The 22131-nt window shown below is 36.6% G+C and overlaps 3 protein-coding genes across 4 annotated transcripts; all 3 read right to left on the bottom strand.

Annotated features, from left to right (window-relative positions):
* Nucleotides 1–969: 969 nt before the first annotated feature.
* LOC143459155 (kelch-like protein 9) lies at nt 970–10214 on the bottom strand. 2 transcript variants are annotated; one of them, XM_076956169.1, is made up of 13 exons: nt 9858–10214; nt 9364–9443; nt 7054–7242; nt 6174–6317; nt 5882–6026; nt 5568–5667; nt 4883–5056; nt 4586–4722; nt 4179–4284; nt 3159–3244; nt 2810–2947; nt 2496–2720; nt 970–2062 (listed from the first exon to the last, which is right to left on the bottom strand). In XM_076956169.1, exons 1-13 carry the CDS (start codon nt 10024–10026, stop codon nt 1950–1952), a joined length of 1806 nt encoding a protein of 601 aa, XP_076812284.1. In that variant the 5' UTR covers nt 10027–10214; the 3' UTR covers nt 970–1949. The 2 variants fall into 2 exon arrangements, with proteins under 2 accessions (XP_076812284.1, XP_076812283.1); XM_076956168.1 differs by having other exon boundaries at nt 9253–9443; nt 9858–10213.
* LOC143459156 (corepressor interacting with RBPJ 1-like) lies at nt 10208–12207 on the bottom strand. Its single transcript, XM_076956170.1, has one exon. The coding sequence runs from the start codon at nt 12075–12077 to the stop codon at nt 11019–11021; it is 1059 nt and encodes a 352-aa protein (XP_076812285.1). The 5' UTR covers nt 12078–12207; the 3' UTR covers nt 10208–11018.
* A 3328-nt stretch (nt 12208–15535) lies between these two features.
* On the bottom strand, nt 15536–22112 carry LOC143460849 (cilia- and flagella-associated protein 58-like). Its single transcript, XM_076958505.1, has 17 exons — nt 21917–22112; nt 21373–21526; nt 20923–21095; nt 20391–20547; nt 20006–20200; nt 19713–19850; nt 19271–19430; nt 19031–19125; nt 18655–18834; nt 18415–18576; nt 17918–18064; nt 17643–17783; nt 17182–17405; nt 16868–17021; nt 16476–16658; nt 16022–16155; nt 15536–15789 (listed from the first exon to the last, which is right to left on the bottom strand). Exons 1-17 carry the CDS (start codon nt 22015–22017, stop codon nt 15669–15671), a joined length of 2619 nt encoding a protein of 872 aa, XP_076814620.1. The 5' UTR covers nt 22018–22112; the 3' UTR covers nt 15536–15668.
* Nucleotides 22113–22131: the final 19 nt, after the last annotated feature.

Raw genomic sequence — 22131 nt, forward strand, 5'->3', positions numbered from 1 at the left:
CTACATTTGAAGATCCATATAAAAAGTTGAAAAGATCCGGATCCGGATCGCGATCCGCCATTTGAACAATCCTGCTCTAGACATACAGCTTATCACCAACCATTTTATTGAGTTCTTGCTGTTGCACCCAGTCTTTACCACTCTGTTAAGCCTGTAAACACCTAAGTACAGTGCGTAGGCTATTACACAAAGTCTATTTCTATAGAGTAGGATACGTTTATATGCTCCTAATCAACGATCGTTCGAACCTGTATTTTAGAGACGCATTAAAGGGCAATCTGCGAAATAATTCTTTTGTCGCTCTTCGCTAAGCAAGTGGACTTTTTGCTGGCAGCTGGCGCTATTATCTAAATTAGTTTATATGTTGATGTATATAGCTTAACAACTTTTCATCCAACCTGACTATACAAGATTATGTTCTATCTGAGAAAAGGTGTCAGTTTCGCATATAAAAGAGAATTCCCGCTTTATAATCATGCACTCGTGTAGAGTCTAAAAAACATAAATTATTGTCGAAATACTTTCCACAGCCTATAAATCGTTCCACGTCATGAATATTCTGTCGAACTGCATCTTAATACAGTATATGTATGAATAAAAAATTCATCTCGATTTTAACAATTTGAATTTATGTTAGCATAAATCTTAAATAAAAGCTTGTTTCCGTTTACGAATTCCAGACACTGTAATAAAAACAAAACAGACATATCGTAAATTTACTGTAATGTCCGGTTCCAATTATCGTGTGACAAGACATGATCCCATTACTTAGCAGATTGCAGATCACCATTAGCTTAAAAATTTTTTAAATATGAAAGTCTGGTATTTGTTTATATGATTCAAACGAATTCATTAAAGCATGATTTTCAATCAAAGCAAATCTAGTACTAATCTGTAAAAGTTCAATCAAAAAAAATCTACTCACTTCTATACCCTAAGAAATGAGCAATTGAACAACAAACTTTAACAATCCGTTGCCGTTCAGTTTATTTCAAAAAGCCACCGCGTCTCAAAAGCAGGCATGATGTGTTTTTTTTTAAGTAAAATAAACAAATATACGACCACAAGCACAAATTGAGTAGTCTATTATATCAAAACGTAAATAGTCATAACAGGTGATATATGCAGCGCTTGAGAAAATTGCGCCATTTATCGATCATAGGAGGGACAAAAATACTGACGCTTGGTGGCAATGATTGCACTCAAAGAGCAACAAGTTTTACTTGATGCCCGCAATTTAAAAAAAAAGATAAAGACCCCAACGAGAACAAGGAAACCTGCATTTGCATTGTGCTGGGATGACAGAGTAGGACAAAAGCGCGGGCAACATTCCATCGTCACAAACGGCCGAAGTATCGCGACTTGCGAAGCTGATGACAATGAAATGCTAGTGCATTAGGTAGAAATAGCGAGCGATCAAAATTAGTGTTGATTAAAAATCAAACCAGGACCAAATGCACAATGCAGCATATTAAATAGGGCGCACGAAGCATGCTCATACAAGACTACGTGCGCAAAAGCTGTGTGGATTGCAATGGGGGGTATGAAAATAAACACCAAGAAGTAAAGTGTAGCAACCTGCCTAAAAGAAAATAGCTACACAGAATAAGAGCTATACCCTAAGCATATGCTGTTAAATTGCAACGAGATGTTGCGCGGATGCGATGCCATGAGAGCTTGATAAGCAGATTTCCAACCTTTCTTGTTGCTTCTTGAAAAGATTTGGAATTACGAGTTTCAGATGTACACTGTAAAAATTCCTATTTACCAGAGACGGTGTAAATAAAATGACCCAAAGCTCAAAAATCAACTGTCAATCACTGAAACGTGATAAACAATGTGTCAGGATGGCCAACAATAATGAAGTGATGTCGTGATTTATAAAAAATGTGTGTTATGACGTTGTCCCAGGACATGGATAGGTAAGAAAAGATGATGGAAAGTTTTCACTACACTCCGTCCTGCTGCTGAGGAGCTCTCTGACGATCCGCTGATGCATGAGACGCGGACCTCACTGATCGAGCGGACACAACTGGTCGATCCACGGAAAGCATCATATCACCTGTGTAGAAAGGTATCACGATATGATTTAATGTGAACTGCGGCCAACGCTAATCTGCGGGAAAGCGAGCAAGTACCAACAACACTAATCTGTGAAAGTGGGGAAGTTTTGGGGTAATTTAGTTATGAAAAACGATTGTTGGGTGAGTAGGGATTAGTTTTAGGTTGATTTAGTATTGTGACTTTCACATTTCTGTAGATTAGTGCTGGCCTGTATAGTACCTATACACTAGCCCAGATGGCAGAAACAAGTTTTGTCTCATACTGTAGCTCTTACTAGAATCATATGAAATTAATTTTTTTCCATACTCATCTTTCCAACATCGCCCTTTATGTCTAATCAAGGACTTTGGAGCTTTAAATAGGGAAAGTTCTCATGCATAGACTTTTATCAATAATCAAGCATAATACAAAGACTGCCTGGAATAGTGCACCTGGTGCATCTGGTTCATTTCCTGAGGAGTTTCCACTTCCGTTTCCTGGACCGCTGGAGGAGCTGTTTCCTCTTAAATTGGCAAAGTTAGGCAGAACGGTGAGTGTACATGCTCTTATTCCACCGAGAGCAGCGGGAAGATTAAAGGTTTTCGTCCATTTATCCTTTTTAGGGTCGTAGCACTGAACGATGTCGACCATGCATCGGTTATTCCAAGAGTAGCCCCCTGATACAGTGAAAATACAACTGTTAGGTTAGGTGCTGAGGTTTGGGTCCATTTAAAGATTGCAGTGGGAAATAAATAAGGGGGTAAACCTGTCACAAAAATTTTCTCCTGGAAAACAGCCACGCCAACGTCACTTTGTCCGGTCAGCATCGGGCAAACAGATGTCCACTGGTCAGTTGCCGTGGTGTAGTACTCGCACTCAAGAACGTCATCGTAATCTGTCGTGCCTGTTACCCAAGTAATGAGAGCAACACATTTTATCAACAGTTCCACGAATTATATTAAACTGCACTATAAATTATTTGCAATAAACAATTACCAATCATACACCCAACATAATATCAGAGACATGATGGTGTAAGCCACAGGATTTAGTTTGAGGTTAGTTGTGTAAAAATGTAAACACAGTAAAGGATAGTCTTATCAGCAGCAACATACCTTTGAAGTGGTTTCCACCAATGACATAGAGTCGATCTCCAACGGTCGTCATACAGTGAAGACCACGCACAGTTGACATGGAACTCCTGAACACAAATATTGTGAACATCAGGTCCCCATCATATTAATAATTCCTAGTTTATATCTAGCGCAGGGATTCTTAATATTTTCATCCTATTTACCCCCACCAGCAACCCCTAGGGTAACAGCAAATTCAGCAGTAACCCCTAGGGGTAAATTTACGCCATGTTAAGAGCTACTGCTAACAAGTGAGAAAACAGTAATGCGCGAGTTGAATCAAAAGGTTCTGACTGGTGAATATACGAGTACAAGTCAAAACTCTTCCACACATTGCTGTAGACCGCAATCTTGCTTTTCTTTTTGGCGCAATGCTTTTTGTGTGTGCCGACTGCTGTGTCATGTGATCATGATCAGCTGATCTACTTGTTCGATCGATCTTTATAGCTGTTGGTTTCAGTTAACAAAAATGGCCGCTCCACCAGCAAAGAACAGTGTGCAGTGATCCGATTTTTATGGTCAGAAGGCACATCAGGGGCTGAAATTCAAATGAGGCTTTTAGCACAATAAGGAAACAGTGCGCTACCGAAAAGAACTGTGCATGTGTGGATTGAGAAATTTAGAAGAGGCCGAACGAGCGTGAAAGAGCAGGACGTCCATCAACCTCTACCACTGACGAGAAGACTGAGCAAGCTCAAGAAATGATACTGGCGGACCGGCACATTGCTATTGATGAGATAGCACACTCTTTGCAAGTTAGTCATGGCTCTGTCCATCAAATAATTCATGAAAACCGTAAAGTGTCTACGAGGTGGGTGCCAAGACAGCTTACAGTAGAGCACAAGTGTAGACGTCCGGAGATCGGCCGACAACGTGCGCCCACATACGGCGGAAAATTTTTGACTTGTCCTTGCATTATACGTGTATCTAGCATGTTAATGCTTTCAGCACTAACGCAGCAGTTAACGTGACTGGTTAAAAACTTTGCAGCTTCATACATACTTTTGCTCCCATTTATCTGTTGAGGGACTGTAGCAGAGCAGTTTCTTTTGAAATGAATCGTGCGTGATTCCTCCGGATATATACATCTGACCATTGTAGACAGTTCCTAATCAACATATTGTCCATTATCATGGTGCTGAAATCACTTTCACTTATGATGTTATGTGTAATTGCACAGTTAGTAAAAAAAGCCGGTATACAAGTTTGTTTGCTTTATAAATAAGATGATATATGACCAAGTATCAAGTTCAATGACAACCCATAAAAAACCGATGTAGATCTAAGAAAATATAATGCAAAAAGCTTCCAGGTTAGCAAGTCAGACAAATTTTCTTGAGTATTTAGCAGATATAATTTGAGGCAAATACAGGTAGCAAGTCAGAACAGAAAGGGAAGTTTTATTATACCTGCATGGCCATAATGGGGTTCTTGCATTTTCTCAACGAAATTCCACTCGTTGAATTGGGGATTGTAACATTCAACGGTCGACAATTCGCCAGCCGCGTTTCTCCCCCCAACTGCATAAAGTTTTCCATCGATTGCGCTGTTTAAACAAAAATAGATTCAAGTTCAAAACAGGCTGCATTGGCATTTACCTTTTATGGGCATAAGCTGTTGTTGTGTCGGCCCAAACTATTAACAAACATTTACACAAGTGTGCCTTGACGTTCGATGATCCTATTTCAAGGAAAAAGGATCCTCACCTTAAATGGAAAAATGTTCTCTTTTCATTCAGAGGACGGACGCGAATCCAATTGTTGTATCTTGGGTCATATCGAAAGACAGTATCAACTGCTGTTTTTCCTTTTGTGTCGTAGTTGCTCTGACCACCAACAACAAACAAGAAATTGCCAATTACAGCGATTCCGTGTTGATACCTACGTGAATGAAAATATGCCCATTACCAATGTATAATAGTGAGGAGAAAGTGTTTAATGAAGTCACGTTTATGATGAGTCAGCAGTGTCGTTAACGTTTTGTTCGTTGCTCTTCAATATCCCAATTTAATAGTCAACTGTCAACTATTATGTCACAATTAAACTTTGTTTCCTTTAGTGTTTTTAGAACTACAGTATATAATCTTAAGTTAGTACACTCAAATACACCACAAAATGAAGAAGATGACATCAACAAATAAAAAAGAAAGTATGAAGGTGTAAACTGGGGTTTTAAACCGTACAATAATACCAAGAGGTACAATAAGCGGGTATACAACGTTTGAAAATCGTTTGAAAATCGATTGTTGCATTTCAAGATTGTGCATCATGAATAAGCTAGTTTTTGTATAAATGTGAGATTTACACGATCTGATCAATATGTTTGACAGTATCCAAAATTTGAAACTTGCTGAGAAACAAGTTTTTCTATAAAGACCAGCCACATAGGTACCTGGAATTTTCCATTGACGCCAGGTTGATCCAACGCTTGGATTTTTCATCATAAACGCGTAAATCTTTTGAAACATCTAACTGATGCCTCAGCACGCCACCTATCATGTAAACACAAGTATTTGTTTGTAAATTAACCAAGACAAAACTTCACCACACTAATACAACAAAGGCAAGCTGCTTTATTACCACAAATATTGTCTACTATGACATCGTTTACACTTGCTGTCAAACGGATAACGATAAAGCAAAAACCTAACAAGTGGGTTATACCTACAAAACTACAACATCAAGTAGTAACTAATAGGTTTGTACCTAATGTAACAAGACGGCTAGCATCACTTCTTATTTGTGTACGTGGTGTTTGAAGAACAGGTTGCATGTAAGGGACCATTTGATAATTTGATGCTTCGAGCAGAAGAGTCATGCATGCATTGTCATTTCTCATGAAGTCAACCGTCTAAAAGTGAGTCACGAAACCTTGTTTTACTGGCAGACTTAATGGCAAAAGTTTGGTTCATGAAATTAAACCACAAGGCAAATAAGACCACTTCCTATGCATGCATTGAACAACTGGAACTCTAACTGTTATGTTATGGTACCCAACCTGAACATGGGTGATAAGGTCTGTTGGATTGACCAGTGGGAACCTGATATTCTCCATGAGAGCTGACGCATACTGCATGCGATTGCTGAGGTCACTTTCAAGCCATCGCTTTGCAGCATTAAACAGCTGAAGCTCGCTACAACCCTAAAATTATCAAAATAGTGTAACTAGTCTTATTGTCAATCTCTGACCACTTGTATTGAATAGACAGTGAAACTTAAAGAAAAAGCACATTTTTACATGTGAACATTTTACACAAAAGATGATTGTTTTCTCAACAAAGCACAATCTCTTCTGAAAACTTTCCGATACAATACTCTAATAAAATCGAATTCAAAGCGTTCTTCATACAATGAAAATTGTCATATTCAATTCAGACCGATTGTTGTAGTCAATAGTGCAACATGACTGCAGTTGCTCATTTCGTTAAGCCAAGCTGACAACCACAAAGAATTGAGGCGTAATTTCTATTATGAGCACACTGCAGGCGAAGTGTGACTCACACTTACAACAATAAGCATGCAAATATTCCTACTTACGATAAGCTACTGCCCACAAACTTATGTCTAGTGAATGGTAATCATTACCAGATGGTTTGGGGAAATATAGAAAATAGTTATTAAGCCTATTTAGTGAAGCTCATTTAACAACGTTTGACTCAAATTGATCATGGCAAAGTTCATGTAAACAAACAGTGTCATTAGCTAGCTGTTCTTTGCTGAAATGTGAAGTGGTACTACACTCTGTGAAAACATGATACGTACTTCAAAACCTGGTGTCATAATCATGTGATATTGTATGATTATGAGTATGTATTTGATTACAATAAATCTTACTAATATTTTAAAAACACTGAAATATGCACCATCATTTCACCTACTTTCAAAGTGTTGCTGGAGAGAAGAAACACAAGGCGCTCAAACGGGACTTTGTTGAAATCATTAACAAGATTGAAATTTTGCAACATGTAAACATTGACAAAGTGGTCAACTGATGAGAGGTTGTATGCATTGGCTATATGACCAATGTCAACACAGTTTTCTAATGTCACTTCTGATATCAAAAACTCCTGTAAAAACACGAAGTATGTAAGACTCAAGTTAAAACTGTTGCTCACCTGCATAAAAGCCTAAATAGGAAAAGGTTTTGTTGCAGTATTACCACAATACTTGACCTAATAATGTGGGTGTAAATTTATATACTTGACTACAAGTTTACATAACACTACGTAACAAAATTTAAAAAAAGTTTGTTTGGCTACATTTTTAAGTGTGTCTGTATGATTTTCAAGCGCTTATTCCAAAAATGCTATCAGTTTTTTTTCTATCATCGATCGTAATCAAGATACAATAAATTTGTTTTTTTTTTTGTGATTTTTAGTTAGACTGTAGGTTTTTTATGTGGTTATGATTGCTATGATCTGTGTCTATCAGCATTATCATGTTGTAAAAGTTTTCTGTCTACTTTGATGTTATTGAATAGATGATGATCCTACTCAGTGGCGGCATTTCATTGAAAGTTCTACCAAAAGTCTTAAAGCAGTATTACTTCACAATGGCAACATATATCCATCAATTCCACTTGCTTATTCCTTACAGATGAATGAAGAATATAAAAACGTCAAGCAACTGCTCATTAAAATCAGTTTCGCTCAGTGTAAGTGGTATGTTGGTGGTGACTTAAAAACTTTAAAGTGCTGGGATTTTTGCTTGGTCCGCAGGGTGGTTACACAAAATACTCTTGCTTTTTGTGCTTGTGGAATAGTAGAGCTGATTGTGAGCACCATGAGAAAGTTCACTGGCCGACAAGGGAAAAACTAACCCCAGGAATGTACAACGTTATCAGGGAGCCTTCTGTAAGCTGCAAAAAAGTTTTACTGCCACCACTTTATATCGAATTAGGTCTGGTAAAACAGTTTGTCAAAGCTTTGCATTTTCAAGGACAAGTTTTTCAAGAAATCCGTTCAATGTTTCCCAGACTATCAGTAACCAAAATAAAAGGAGGAATATTAGTTGGTCCTCAGATAAACACAATGTTAAAGTGTAAAAGCTTGGAAGAAAAAATGAATGAAACAGAAAAAGAAGCGTGGCAAGCATTTCGAGGTGTGGTTGATGGATTTTTGGGAAATAAAAGGGACTGAAATTACAAAGAGTTGGTGGAAAAACTTGTCAAAAGTTAACAAAACATGGGTTGTTGCATGTCTGTCAAACTTCCTTTTTTATGTTTCCATCTGGATTTTTTTCAAGAAAATCTTGGTGACTTCAGTGAGGAGCATGGTGAGAGATTTCACCAGGATTTTGAGCCAATGGAAAAACTATATAAAGGCTGCTGGGACAGTGCAATGATGGAAGACTACATTTGGTCTTTGGTAATGGAAGACTGGAGTGGTCATAAAAGAAAGGCTCACTCAAAAGTACATTTTTAAATGACTCTTTCTGTTTGAAAAAAACATTGTTACATTTATCTTCAAGCCTTCCTTAGTAAAGTTTTTAAACTGGCTTTTTCGTTTAATAAACTGAACAGAACCTTGATGTGGAGTTAAAATCTACTGCAAGAGTAGAACACAATTACTACTACACCTACATCAGATGAAACAAAAAGCTTGAATATCTCAAAAAGTAACAACAGTATGGAAAAACTAACTGGATTTTTGAGCTCAGCATTCAAAAAAACATAAAGGGGCATTAAAAAAAGTAGCCAAACAAAAATTGTGTTACATAGTGTAATTAATGATTTTTCTACAAAATTCCTACATTTTCTTTGCAGTAGATAGTCTGTGTAATATGCACTGATAACGCTTAACCTTTTTAATTATTTTCAATTGCTAATTGTACACAAGGTAGTATATATGTTGTTGGCAAGGTGTAGCTATGATAGAATGAAGTAATATTTCTATTAAACTATATCAATCACAAAAAAAGCTTAAATTTGTTAGTGAATTATAAAGTAAAAATACAAATAGCTAGTTGTTAGTTTTAATTAGCTAATTTTCATTTTCCAGTGGAGTTATTTATTGACATTTCTGTTTAAAGTGGGTCAAACACAAATCCGATTTATTGATTGCATTGATTACACTGACCTTGCAGAAGTCCATTATGGCAGTTACTTGCAGATGTGAAGTAGCAGCCAAAATGTCATGTATATTCTCTAATGACAGGACTATTTCACCAGAATAAATAAAATCCAACACCTTTTCAAGTCCTGTAGCAGACACGCCATGAAGTTCAATTTTTTGAGCGAAAGTTTCCCTCATTTCCGAAGTGAACATTGCTAAGAAAAAAAAATAAACAAAAGTAAAGTCGGAATCAACTAAAACTTGTGTTTATGTCACTTCAGAACGTGAACAAAAATCCAATATTCCTTGCACGTAAGGAATTTTAAAACGGTATTTTAAAGTTAATGTTGCAAGCTAAGTACAGTTGTCAATTCGAAGCGGATAAGACCTATTAAGTTACCTGGAATTAGCATTATTGACAATATACATTACTATAGGCCTTTTAGTGAAACCAGCTTAGCTTAATTTTGAGCTAGTTTAGTAAGTTACAAGCTCCCAATGTATATGTATACATACTGAATATGACATTTAAACTACATACAATAAACTGTGGCTGGTAATATTTTGCTAGCAACAAAGTTACACAGCATACATTGAAACGCACCATAAAAACGTGTGTATTATGTTACCTCTAAAATAGTCCGAAGAAGAAGCAAGTAGTCCTTTGTGAGCATCAAATGGCCGACCTTCAGCACACAGAGACACATCACAAAGAGCTCCGTGGGCTCTAAGTTGATCGAAACCGAGCAAAACGGATGCACTGTATGTCTGTGATGCATAAAGCTTTCCATTTGACATGATTATTGCATTGACATGGAGTTAGTCCACGAGAACACACCACTGAAGAGGGAAATCTTGACCAATTCTTTTCTCTTGATAAAACTCTTAATCGTGGGTAATTCTACATCTTTGAAAACAGTTTCTTTATAAAAGTATTTAAAAGTAGAATTTGGCTATTCACTTGTATGTTTGTTGATACCTAAAATTAAAATACAAACATTATAGCTGAATGAGTTAGAATCAACGTAACGGAATACATAAAATGTTACAAATTTAGAAGCTAGATATTTGCCAAATAAAATGCTGGTTTATTAGTACTTGGCCTGTTCATCGTAAACCAAATCAATGTTTTCTGATGACAATTACACATACAAAGAAACCATGAGCTGACCTACCATGTGATTTCAACTTTTTGCACTCTAACAAGTCATTAAACTGAGGCAAAATTTTGCCAAGTGCTTACATCTTTGCTTTCTATTTAAATTAATCATAAAATATAAAAAATCTTTTTATAGATCCAGCATCCACTAAAAATAAAGCACTATGTTTAAAACAAACATGGCTGATACACTAAACAAACAATGGAGAATTTTACATCAAATTTGCGTAAGGTCTAAAAAACCCTTGTGAAAGTAACTTTTTTCTTTCTCTTTCTATTCTAATGAGATGTGTACTTTGTGCAACTCTCAGTATATGTACTGTATACTGATTTTCATTGAGAACAATGTTTATATGAACTTGTTCAATGGGCCTATGGCATTGCAAGCAGCATTTCCATTTCATGTAAAAATTGCATCAATTAACCATTTAAAATACTGTAACAAGCGGTCCATTCAATTTCACAATAGCAATTTAACTGAGCAAAGCTTCAACAGCAGTGTTAAGCAACATAACTCACAAACAAGTCACATTTTAAGTAAAAACTTCAAAGTTATTGTAACCAAAGCGATCTCCAATATGTACAAAACAACACGAAGATAATGAAATATTTGGTAACAATACAATGGTAACTAATGTCTCGATCGTGATGTTCCATTGTGATAATGATGTCTTTCTCTGTCTCCATTATAACGAGATCTGTGGTCATCATATCTTGACGACTTGGAAGGTCGGTGATCAAGCCGCTCATCAAATTTTTTATTTCTATGCCTCTTGTCCGTTTGTTTGTCATTGTATCTTCCATGCTCATCATGACGTCGTTTTTTACTATGGATTTTTTCCTTTTCATCTGAGTCGGAACTTTCAGTAGCAGATGAACTTCTCTTCTTTGACTTCTTTATTGTCTTCTGCTTTTTTCTGCGCCTTTCCTGTTCATCTTCTGAACTTTCAGAGTCGGATGAACTTTCAGAAGAGCTTTCCTTCTTTTTCTTCCTTGACTTGGACTTCTTCTTCTTCTCACTTCCATCTTCAAGGCGATTCAATCTTCTCAGAAGTTTCTTTTTCTGCTTTTTCGTGAGGTTTTTCAAAAATGAAACTTCAGGTTCATCTTCCTCTTCTTTAAGAATCTTCTGATTATCGCGCTTCTCATCCACAACAGCTTTCAAAATATGAGGCTTAAGGGTCAAGGAAGCTGAGGATTCACCATTATCAGACATTTTGTTTGTCTTCACATTAGCACAGGGATCAAACGATGATGTTTTATTGAAGAGAGGACATTCTCTGTCCGTGTTAATGTGCCCCCACTGGTGACACTTAATGCATCTCACGTTTCGTACACAAACTCCGAAAGGCTGATCTTGCAGAGTGCTTGTGTCACCTTTCATCCAGGACTCACGAGGAGCATTGCGTTGCCATTCAAACTTATAATCCTGTTCTCCTTCCTCCTTCTTCTTCTGCAAACCAGGAGGTGCATCGTACATGAAGCTCAAGCCAACTTTAGCCTTGCTATCTCCCATTAAAACTCGGGTTTCATGCATGTCCTGCTCCTTGCGATATTGGTCCATCATTTCCTCTTGCTGTTTCTGCTCATGCTCAAGCTTCTGCTGCCGCATCCAAACTCGCTTTATATTATCGCGAGATGAAGGATGGAAGTCCTTCTTGCACATGTAATTGTTGTATGATTTACCCATGGTTGTTCCGATTAGTTGGCTGGTTTTTAAAATCCTACTTAAAGTTATCACAACTCACAAATTTAACCAACTTCTAAAACGCTGATGTACATAACATAATTAATCAACTGATAAAACTAGTTTCGACTTATGAACATCAGTTTATAGGTATATCATACGTAATATAAGGAATTTTTTGGCAGCACTGCATGCCAAAATTTTGGGCTAAGCATGGACAAGTTCTCCTTAAAAATTGCAATACCTCTAAAGACATGATTGAACCTAGCACACATAAGTTTTCACAACCAATTACAGAAAAACTGCTGGGACAACCAAGTTTCACACAATTTTCTTCTAAAACAAAAAATGATTAATATACATCTTTATTTTTATGATATTAAAAATTATAAAATTTTGCACCGCGCAAGTAAAGGAAGCATTTATGAACCTAGCAAGAGTATTAACCAACAGGTGATAAAGATATATATATATCCTTTGATATAAAGAGGAAAGTGTTAGACTGTTACATAACACCCAGTCTGACTTATGGAAATGAGGCATTGACTATTAACCACACCGCAGCAAACACCGTCAATGCTTTCGAACTGTGGTTTTTGAGTGGAATGTTGAAAATACATACACAGAAATGCAAATTAATGAAGAAATTTTGAGAAGGGTAGGGTCAACTAGGGTACTCTATTGTGATATTAGCAGAAGAGAGACAAGGTTCTTTGGGAATGTGATGCAAAGTGAAGGATTGGGACATTTAGTAATCACTGAAAACATCAGTGGAAGAGAAACACTGCGGTTGTCACTAGGCACATTAACAACAAAAACAACCACTCTATAGTTGCAATACATAAATTTATTTCTGCCAACATTTCATTAATCTAATTGAGTTAGCTTCATCAGGGTCTCAGATGAAAGGGATAAAACAGAGAATATGTGAAAGAAAAGTATCTTTTTTACCATCAATAACATTATTGCATTTGTTGATGTGAAAAGATTCAACGAATTTATATTAACAATAATATATTTTAAAATAGAAAGTATGTGCGCCACTTTACTTAATGGTGAGCTCATGTTCCAGGGTGTGTCTACTCAATGTTATTTCTGGTCAAAAATTATTGATAGGCCACTTTATGTTCTTTCGTCCAAGTCAAAAGTGAGCTTTTAGTTACTCCAATGTAGATAAAACTGCAACTTGGACTAGGATTTCATAAATCACCCCATTCCTTTTATTAATTCGTAGCCATTCTTTCGAAGAAGGAAGTATGTTACGTATTTTAAATTACTGTAACGGTATTAACACTAAATCTTGGTAACAATCGGTATATAAGCTCGATATTTGCTTGGATGATAATCAATTAATAAGCACAAATATATGCATTTAGGTGATTTTTATATGCAATTAATCAAAGGTGGGCACAGTTTTTATGCATTTTTACATTACTTATTGCAGTTTTTTTAGGCATAACAGAGCCTTCTGGAAAGTTTGTATGATCTGCTGGAGAAATCCAGCGCAGAAAGTTAGCTATAGCGCCAATTTTCTGGGGCGGAGGTGTAACCAAAAAAGCGGGTGCTGCAGCCTGCCATTGCTTGCTGTTCACTGATCAATAAGCTGCTGGCTTTGATGTCATGAATACCAGCTTAGTTTTTGAACAAAATGAGCGGTTGATGAACATTTTTTGGATCTCACTAAAAGCCTGAAATGAAGAGAATAGGTCAGGTTGGGAATCAATGTTTTCAATTTCAGCCTTTTTTAAGCTTTTAGTGCGTCCTGATTTTTTTCTAAGAAAAGTGTGCCTAAATCGTTTTTGGAAAATAAGGGTCTAGTACAGAAGTGCACAACCGTGTGATGTACTTGTAGGCCTATTATATAGACTTCTGCTACCAAAATCGTGACGTCATTTGGTTGTGCACTTCTGCACTAGACCCGAAAAAAATACATATAAAGATTGGTTATGTGGGTGAGGATAGCGTAATTTATGTTCACGTAGAGTCGTAGAACTTGAATACCGGTACCTTTCATACAGCTTAGCCAAAACAAAAAAGAAAGCTGTCTAGTCGGCCAGTTTTCAGCAGTAACCAAGATGGTAGTGTTCTACTCAGGAAATCACTGTCTGCTGTTCATCACTTCATGTAGGCCTACAGCGGTCTAGCGTTACACATCACCAACAGCAGCATGTCAACTACTCCGCGGTAAAGAATAACTTTCTTTGCTATACAGCAGCACTGTACAATCTGACAATGTTCCGTCCAAATTCTGAAAATAAGTTTTTCAGCATAGCCTACAGTAAACATACAGTTGATACAGACAATAGGAAAACTTCCCGTTAATCCCGTACCGATTCACCAATTTTTTTAGATGAAAATTTTGCAAAATCAATAAAATGATTGATAGCCTAGCCTATAAGCTGTTGAGCTGAACAAGCTATATCAATAGAGCCGTTTATTCATACACATTAACTAACCCTAACCTTCACGCACAACCTCACGGAACAACTTCCATCCCTTCCTTCAGGTTCTGAGAGTGAGAGGTTGAAAACCTTCCTTGCCTGTCGAATGATTTATAATTATACAAACCGAACCATGACGTCAAAATGACGTACTAAATGTTTCTCAACTATTTCCTGAATGTGTCAAGCGCCACAGTTTCTAGCGCCATGTGTTTATCTGTGAATGGGTTATGGTTATAAGTTAATATAGATTTCTAATAACTTATTTTTTATTCAAACTTATTGATTTAAATTTCTACGCCACTTTATCAGTATCAAATTTTGAAATCGGCAATAACGGCGTTTTAGCTAAAAGCGGAACGAAAAGACGTATTGCAAAGCTGCTCCTGGTCCACAACTGAAATTAACATCAATTTATTTTGTTAGCAGAAACAAATGTCAAAGCGCAGGTATATGTTGATGTGTGAAATCGTCTCGACAGAGCATCTGTGTGTCTAAAAGACGACCGATAAAAAGTTACAAACAGTGAAAAACGAAAAGCACAACGACTTTTTTCGGCTACTGAACGTCGTGTCCTGCCGCTGCCCACCGATCAGGATGGTGAGCGCTACCAGCTGATTAAACACTTCTAACTGTCTTCGACCAGGGTACAACGACGTTAATTGTCCGCAAATTACAACATCTGTAGCTTCTCAAGATATGACCTAAAGCTAGCAAAAAAAATGGAAGTGTAACGGTGAGCTATGTTGGACATCAGGCTGAACTATAACAATTAAACTGACTTCAAACAAGATTAACTGCTGTGTATTGTTATGAACGAAACATTTTACAAAGCGACACAACTGCTATTTTTTGGAAGTCTGCAATGGCACGATACGTTTGTGTTTTCTTTTCCTATTTTCGCACAACAACCCAATTTTTTGGGATATTTTGTGTTTGTAATAAGTCCAGTGACTTCCTTTGCTGAGATTCTACTCCTATACTCTTCAGATACGTTTCTAAGTTCAAAATTGTAAACAGTTGTGATTATATAATTTCTTACAAAATAAACAATTTTGGCCGAAAAAATTAACAAGAACTGGTACAAAAATAATAATCAATTGATATTAACAAGATCTTTCAAATAGCAAAAAAAGACAACGTTGGAAAATTGTTAAGCGGTTGCCTTCTGCGGCGACTTCAGGCTGAAGCCTCCACCGGTAAAACGGGGTCCGTCTGTGCGCTGAGGCTGTATTGTGGGTGCACCGACTTGTGCCATAGCTCGCTCTCTCTCCCTTTAAAAAGATTGGATGTTGTCCCATGAACCGAATAGTAAAAGAGTTTTAGGTTTCAACACGCAAATAACAAACTGGTGGATGTTATCTTCATTAATTTTACTGGATTAAACTCCAGTCGGTTAAAATGTTAATACTGTAATCGTTAATAAAATGATGTGTTTTTATTTTGATAAGCAGGGGTCTTACTGATGGAATTTACGGAGAAAATGTTTCAATAAAAAAGAAATACTTTATCTGCTGCTCTTTCTTTCTATGAAGAAAATATTTTTTCTTGACATCTTGCAGCTCCCTGGCAAGTCTCTCAATCTCGTATTTATACTCCGACGATTGAGACTCATACATGTTCAATTCCGATGCCAGCCTCTGCAAAAAAACTCGTTTTCATAACTGTCATCATCTACAACTGCAAAGTGTTTATTTCAGTTTATAAAATTATACTATTTTTTTGCATTGATCCTTTACAACGATATGGTATCCAGATTCATACAGATACTTACAACATGAAAATTTCACTTGCTAACCAGCGCAATAAATTGATAAAATGATCAAACTACCTTCGATGACAAGCATTAATTTGACAACGAAAATATTCACTTACTACTTAACCTACTTGCAATTCTATTTCTAATAATTTCATTATCTCTGATTATCTCAAGCACATCAGTTAAAAATTGCGGGTTAACCTTCATCTGTTTCGTTTTTCCTCGCAATGTCTCCTGATATATTCTCAATTGTTCGGCAACTTCAGGACCGGGCTGACGCGCCAGAATGTGCTTGAGTTCGATGTAAAGTTTCTCTTTCTCCTGAATCAGAAGTTCTTTCTCCACAACTTCCTCCGTCTTCTGTATTAGGCGTTTCTGAAGAGCCTGTCATGATAAGATAAAACGGAATTAAGTCCATTGTTCAGTTTTCTTTTGACTTTAATACGATGGCGGTTAATCACCGATCACACCAACCACAGTGCAGGGATAAAACGATCATCACATCCTCTAAAATAAATACTTTTTAGTTAAACTCCGGGGAAAACATGATTTTGAACTCGCACAGAACATATAGACAGAGACAAAAATTCTACCTGGACTTTCTGGATCATCTCATAAGCACTGGGATCCGATCCTTCCAACTTCCTCCATCTGTGTATGTTCATTGGATTTTCCAATTCTTCTTCGAGGGCTTTGCATCGAGTCCTTTCCCGAAGAAGATCACGCTGAGTGTGATAAACCTCTCGTCTGAAGCAAAAAATATCATGAATAATGCGGTAATGTTTGTTAAGTGGTTAGTTAACAATGACAAGAAATAGAAATGAAGCAAAGTGACTGTAGCGTTGTAAAAACTACAGTAGCCACCACACTTACATGGTGAAAAATAGCAAATACAACGTGCTACAACCTGAGGTCTTCAACGCTCGCAACGCTCTTCGTCAGGGTCGTTTTCTCTCTCCTCAGCTTCCTGATCTCCAGTTTCAGGATTCGGATGTCTTCCAATCTCTGCCTGTATTGTATCTCTCCCTTGTTTAAAGTCGACTGCTGTATTTTAATCTTCTCATAGAGCAGAGCTAGCTCATCATTTCTGCGCACAAGCTGTGTGCCCAAGATGTCCCGTTCACTGACAACCTACAGTAAACAATGTTACTTTAGTCCTTTTCTCAAAAGTAAAGTTTTGTACCTCAACAAAATAGATGGAGGTTGAAAATATGCACGTTCAACCTAATTGGAGCCACTAGCTAAAATGGCCATGTACTGATACCATCATGTTTTTGATTTTTTGTTATACTAAATAATATTTTAAAGAAGTTGCCAAAATCCTGTACCAACGTTTGAATACGCAAAAACCAATGCTGTCCTTTGTACCTGATCAAGTTCCTTCATTTGTCGTTTCCTCTCAGCATCAGACTCCCGGATGACTTGCTGGAGTTTGGCCACCTCCTTTTCCATCTGCTCAAGCTGAGTCTTGCTCTCGGCAGCCTGTTGCTTCATTCTTTGCAGTTCAGCCTGTAACGTGGACGAACATCGTAGGACAAGGTCAATTAAAAGATGACATTAAGAAGCGCGAGCTGCTCATGCAAAGTGCACAGGCCAAACTGTTTAAGATACTTCCTATCCATCACACTGTAAGGAAGAAGCACCTTTAATGCTTCTTTTTCCTTTTCAACTCTAGTATGATCGAGATTGACTTTGACAAGAGCCGCTTCTTTGGTTGTAATTTCCTCCTTAAGTTGATCGATTTGATGATTCATTATCTTCAACTTTCTCTTCATCTCAGTAATCTCATCCTGAAAGATTATATAGACTATAGGGCAATGATGTAAAACAGTGTTTTTCAGCCATAGGTCGCCTGAACATTTTTTGCTTATAAACAGCCATTGAGCTATTGAGCTATTTCAGTATCCAAGTGTACGATAGTTACTACTTTTAAGTCGCTGGCATTGCGTAATTAACGACTTATAGTTGCAAAAAATTTCGGTTGAAAAACGCTGGTGTGACATGTATCTGTCAGGGCACGTTCCCACATTAAATTGATAATCACTTGGGCAACAGTAGGAGGTAAGTAACAGCAATTTAATGAAAAACCCTTTACACTACTATTTAACTGATAAAGGTTTGAGAAAGCTAAATGCGTCACCTGGGCTTCAATCAAGTTCTTGCTGTACAAGTTACGATCCGACCTTACAGCTTCGTAAAGATTTTGTTGCTGTTTCAGTTTCGTTTCGGCTTCAGCAATCTTCTTTTTAAAATCAAAGATTTGCATCTCACGAACCTTCACATCCTCCATGTGCTGTAAAACCTGATAAAAACAACAAGCCTGGTTACGCCAAACTCACTTGCAAAAATATCTCGGCGCTATCTCACAGCTTGAACTCGCCTTCTGTGTCAAGTCTGACGCTTCATTAATGTAACGATCTCGTTCCTTCTCCAGCTGATAAATGATCTTACGTTGCTTCTGGGCTTCATCTTTGTAGTTCTGGATCTCCTGTTCAAGATTCTTCTTGCTCTGCTCATGAAGTCTCACCAGGTTAAGCTGCTTCTGGGTCGCATTGGCGGCCTAAAATAAAACAGCAAACACGGTTAAGGTGATGATACCAAGTATTTAACAAATACAAAATGGATGAGTAGCATCAAACAAAACTGAACTCTTTTCAATTTATAAAACTCTCTTGAGTCAAACAATTTTCTATCATAGATGAACAATTTACAGCAAAAGCAGGCTTTGAAGTACAAAATTTACTTATGGCATATACCTTGAGGCAATTTTTATTTAAAATATCCCTCTCTCTGACCAGTTCATCCATAGTTTTTTTGTCAATCTCAGCTTGTTTCTTCATAGCATCAACCTCTGCAAGAAAAAAGAAAATTTCTCAAACAAAATAAGAATTCATAGAATTAACCCGGATCATGACTTCTGATCACCACCATAAAAAACAGCATGCTAAATGTGTCAAATTTAAAGAGATAAACTCTATTCTCTTTTACAAGACAACCTCTCTCCAAGCCACTGATTTGTCCTCTAAGTGTTTCCTTCTGTCCTTCCACATCTGCTTTGCTCTCCTCCACCATTTGCAACTTCCTCTGGATCGCTTCCCTCATCTTGGTGAGTCTTGACGTGTCCTGCTTCATCTGGTTGATCTCATCTTCTCTAGCCTGACCAACAGAACATATTTGAGGAAGTTAAAAAGTATAATTCTATCCAAGATTGATACGGCAGACTATTCAGAGTACAGGTTTTAGCTTTATAATCTTCATGCAACAAAACAACCCAAAATTGGGTTACTTGTAGAGGTTTTTTGTGAAATGTTAAAACGTCACATTTAATATCCATCAAAAAAAAGGATATGCAGATATCCAGGTTCCTTGCCACGAAAAAGCTTTGGGGTCTGACAGGTAAATATATGTCAATATGATAATAATTAAAAGTCGGCAAACCTTTAATTCAGCTGCTTTGTTTTGATTATCATTGGCTAATGCATCAGCGGCATCGATTTGATTCTGATAATCTTGTTGAAGCTTGGTAAGTCGTGCATTTAAGAGATCCATATCACGTACAGCTTTCTCATGGAGAATCTACCCGTAATACAAAGTATCAAATATGAAAATGAAGATAGCCTTGGTTTGAGAAATATTGCAGACCTTTTATGAAAACAACACATTAAACAACCAAAAATAAATATCTTGTAGATATTAGCAACAAGTAACCTATCAAAATTTTATTTATTTACCCTTTGTTCTTTTAGCTGTTGCTCCAGTCTGACGTTGTCATCTTTACTTCTTTGAAGTTGTCCGTGAAGTGCTTTGATCTCTCCTTGTCTATTCTCAAGTTCCTTTTTATCATTGATGAGCTCTCTCTCAATTTTTTCCTTCTTTCTTGTTTCCCGTTGGATCTCATTTTGTTTCATTTGAATGTCTTGTTGCAACTAAACAAGTCAAGTAATGATGTTAAAAAGCTCGATTTAGAATTTTAAGGATTCTTAGTTTTGAGTGATGACACCTCGTTAAGTACAAGGCAGTGAAAACAATTAACAAAAAGATACCACCAGCGATCACAAATAGCTACCAGTACTGTTATTGTTATTTTTATGTTATAAAATGCTAAAACACAAGTACCTCGGATATTTTCATGTCTGCTTGTTCACGATCTGTCGCTGCTTTCTGCTGAGAGCCAGTGGCTGATTCCAATTTATCTCTCATGGCCACAACATCTGTGAGCAGATCATCTCTTTCACGGGTCAACTCTTCTTTTGCTTTTAGAAGCTCATTTACGCTAAATGCAAGTGCCGTGTCAAAAGAAAGTTGATATTAACACTGTTAGTTTATGGATAACATGACAGGCAAGGTTTCTTTTCAAAATTTAACATTTCAGGCTTGTAAATGATGAAAATGATTTTCTGTATACATGTGTCTGATTGTCGTAACTACGAAAGCCAAGGTCAATTGTCAGTTCTGAAATCTGATTTTCATTGATGTTGAAGTTTTTAATTTCAATAATTGTATTTACATACAACTCAGTCTAAACTTAGTTTTACAGATAAAGATGGTACTGCTCATGAACAACAATATTATGTGAAGTAAAAATACTATAACCAGAATTTATAATTGTAGAATATTTTAGCAGGTTAAACCAGAAACGTTGCTGTACCTGTGTTCTTGTCCCATTGACAAACCAGCACCTTGTTCAACAAGCCGAGTTAGGTTTGAGATTTCAAGTTTCAGGGTTTGTATTGCCTCTCTGGCTCGTGTTTCTCGTTCAGTCGCTGCGTCCACCATCTTCCATGCTTTCTCCAGTTCTTGTTTAAGCTGCTGGATAGTTGCCTGAAACGTGATCAAAAATAAAGTTAAAAACCCAAGTCTTTGTCAAAAATACGACCCTATTGTTTAACTATGACAATAAATTATTGCTACAACTACTAGTTACAATATTAGAAATTAATTATAATTACTATCTCTAACTTTTATTAACTAATAAGTTAATTATACAAATCATTATTATTCTGATATGAAAATCTGTCAATCTGTTTAAATACTGTGTCTCAGAAAGGAATCAAGTATCATGTACAAGTAAACTACGTACAACATAACAGTAAACTACCTGATCGTCTTGAGAAAGTTTTAGTGCCTGTGCAACCTTTGAAGAGTTTGTTACAATCTCGGCATTCAGGTCACGACATTTACCCATGAGACGTCTCTCACTTTCATGTGATTTCTTCAGTGCTTTGTGAAGCTTTTCATATTCAATTCGAAACCTAGACAAAAATAGTTTTAAGTAAATTAGCTTGTGACAACAAAAATAAAATCGGATAAGATTTTACCACATTGTCATAGTTTAACTTGTTATAAATGAGGTCGACTTAGTGTATCTATTGTGAATACAAAAGGAGTTTCATGTATAGCAATAAACTTTGCAAAAACAATACAATAAACAATAGAAAAAACTGACTATTTTACTTCCAATAAATCATGCAGTCCATTAGCAAAAATTACAAACAAATAGGTGTAATTATTAACCATTTAGGGTTCAATTGGAGTTAAAGATCAATTAAAAGATATATTTAGGTTTAAGTTATTATTACAAATTCTGATTTAAAACAAGAAAGTACCAAAAGAAAACATGACAAGTTTATTCATAACTTCACCTTTCTAATGCTTTATCACCCATCAACTCGCTGATAACTTCTTGAAAATCTTTCTCCAGAGCTTTAAAAGCATCTTCCTCAAATGCTGGTTTTTCAGACATTTTTTAGTTTATGACCTAAGCTAGCTCTTTTTAAATAATATCTGTGTCCTTTATAAAGTTTTTAGTTAAAATCTTAAAGCTGCCGATAGTTCAAATAATTAACATTACCATACT

Source organism: Clavelina lepadiformis, chromosome 5 (genome assembly GCF_947623445.1).
Source record: "Clavelina lepadiformis chromosome 5, kaClaLepa1.1, whole genome shotgun sequence".
Classification (NCBI taxonomy): Eukaryota; Metazoa; Chordata; class Ascidiacea; order Aplousobranchia; family Clavelinidae; genus Clavelina; species Clavelina lepadiformis.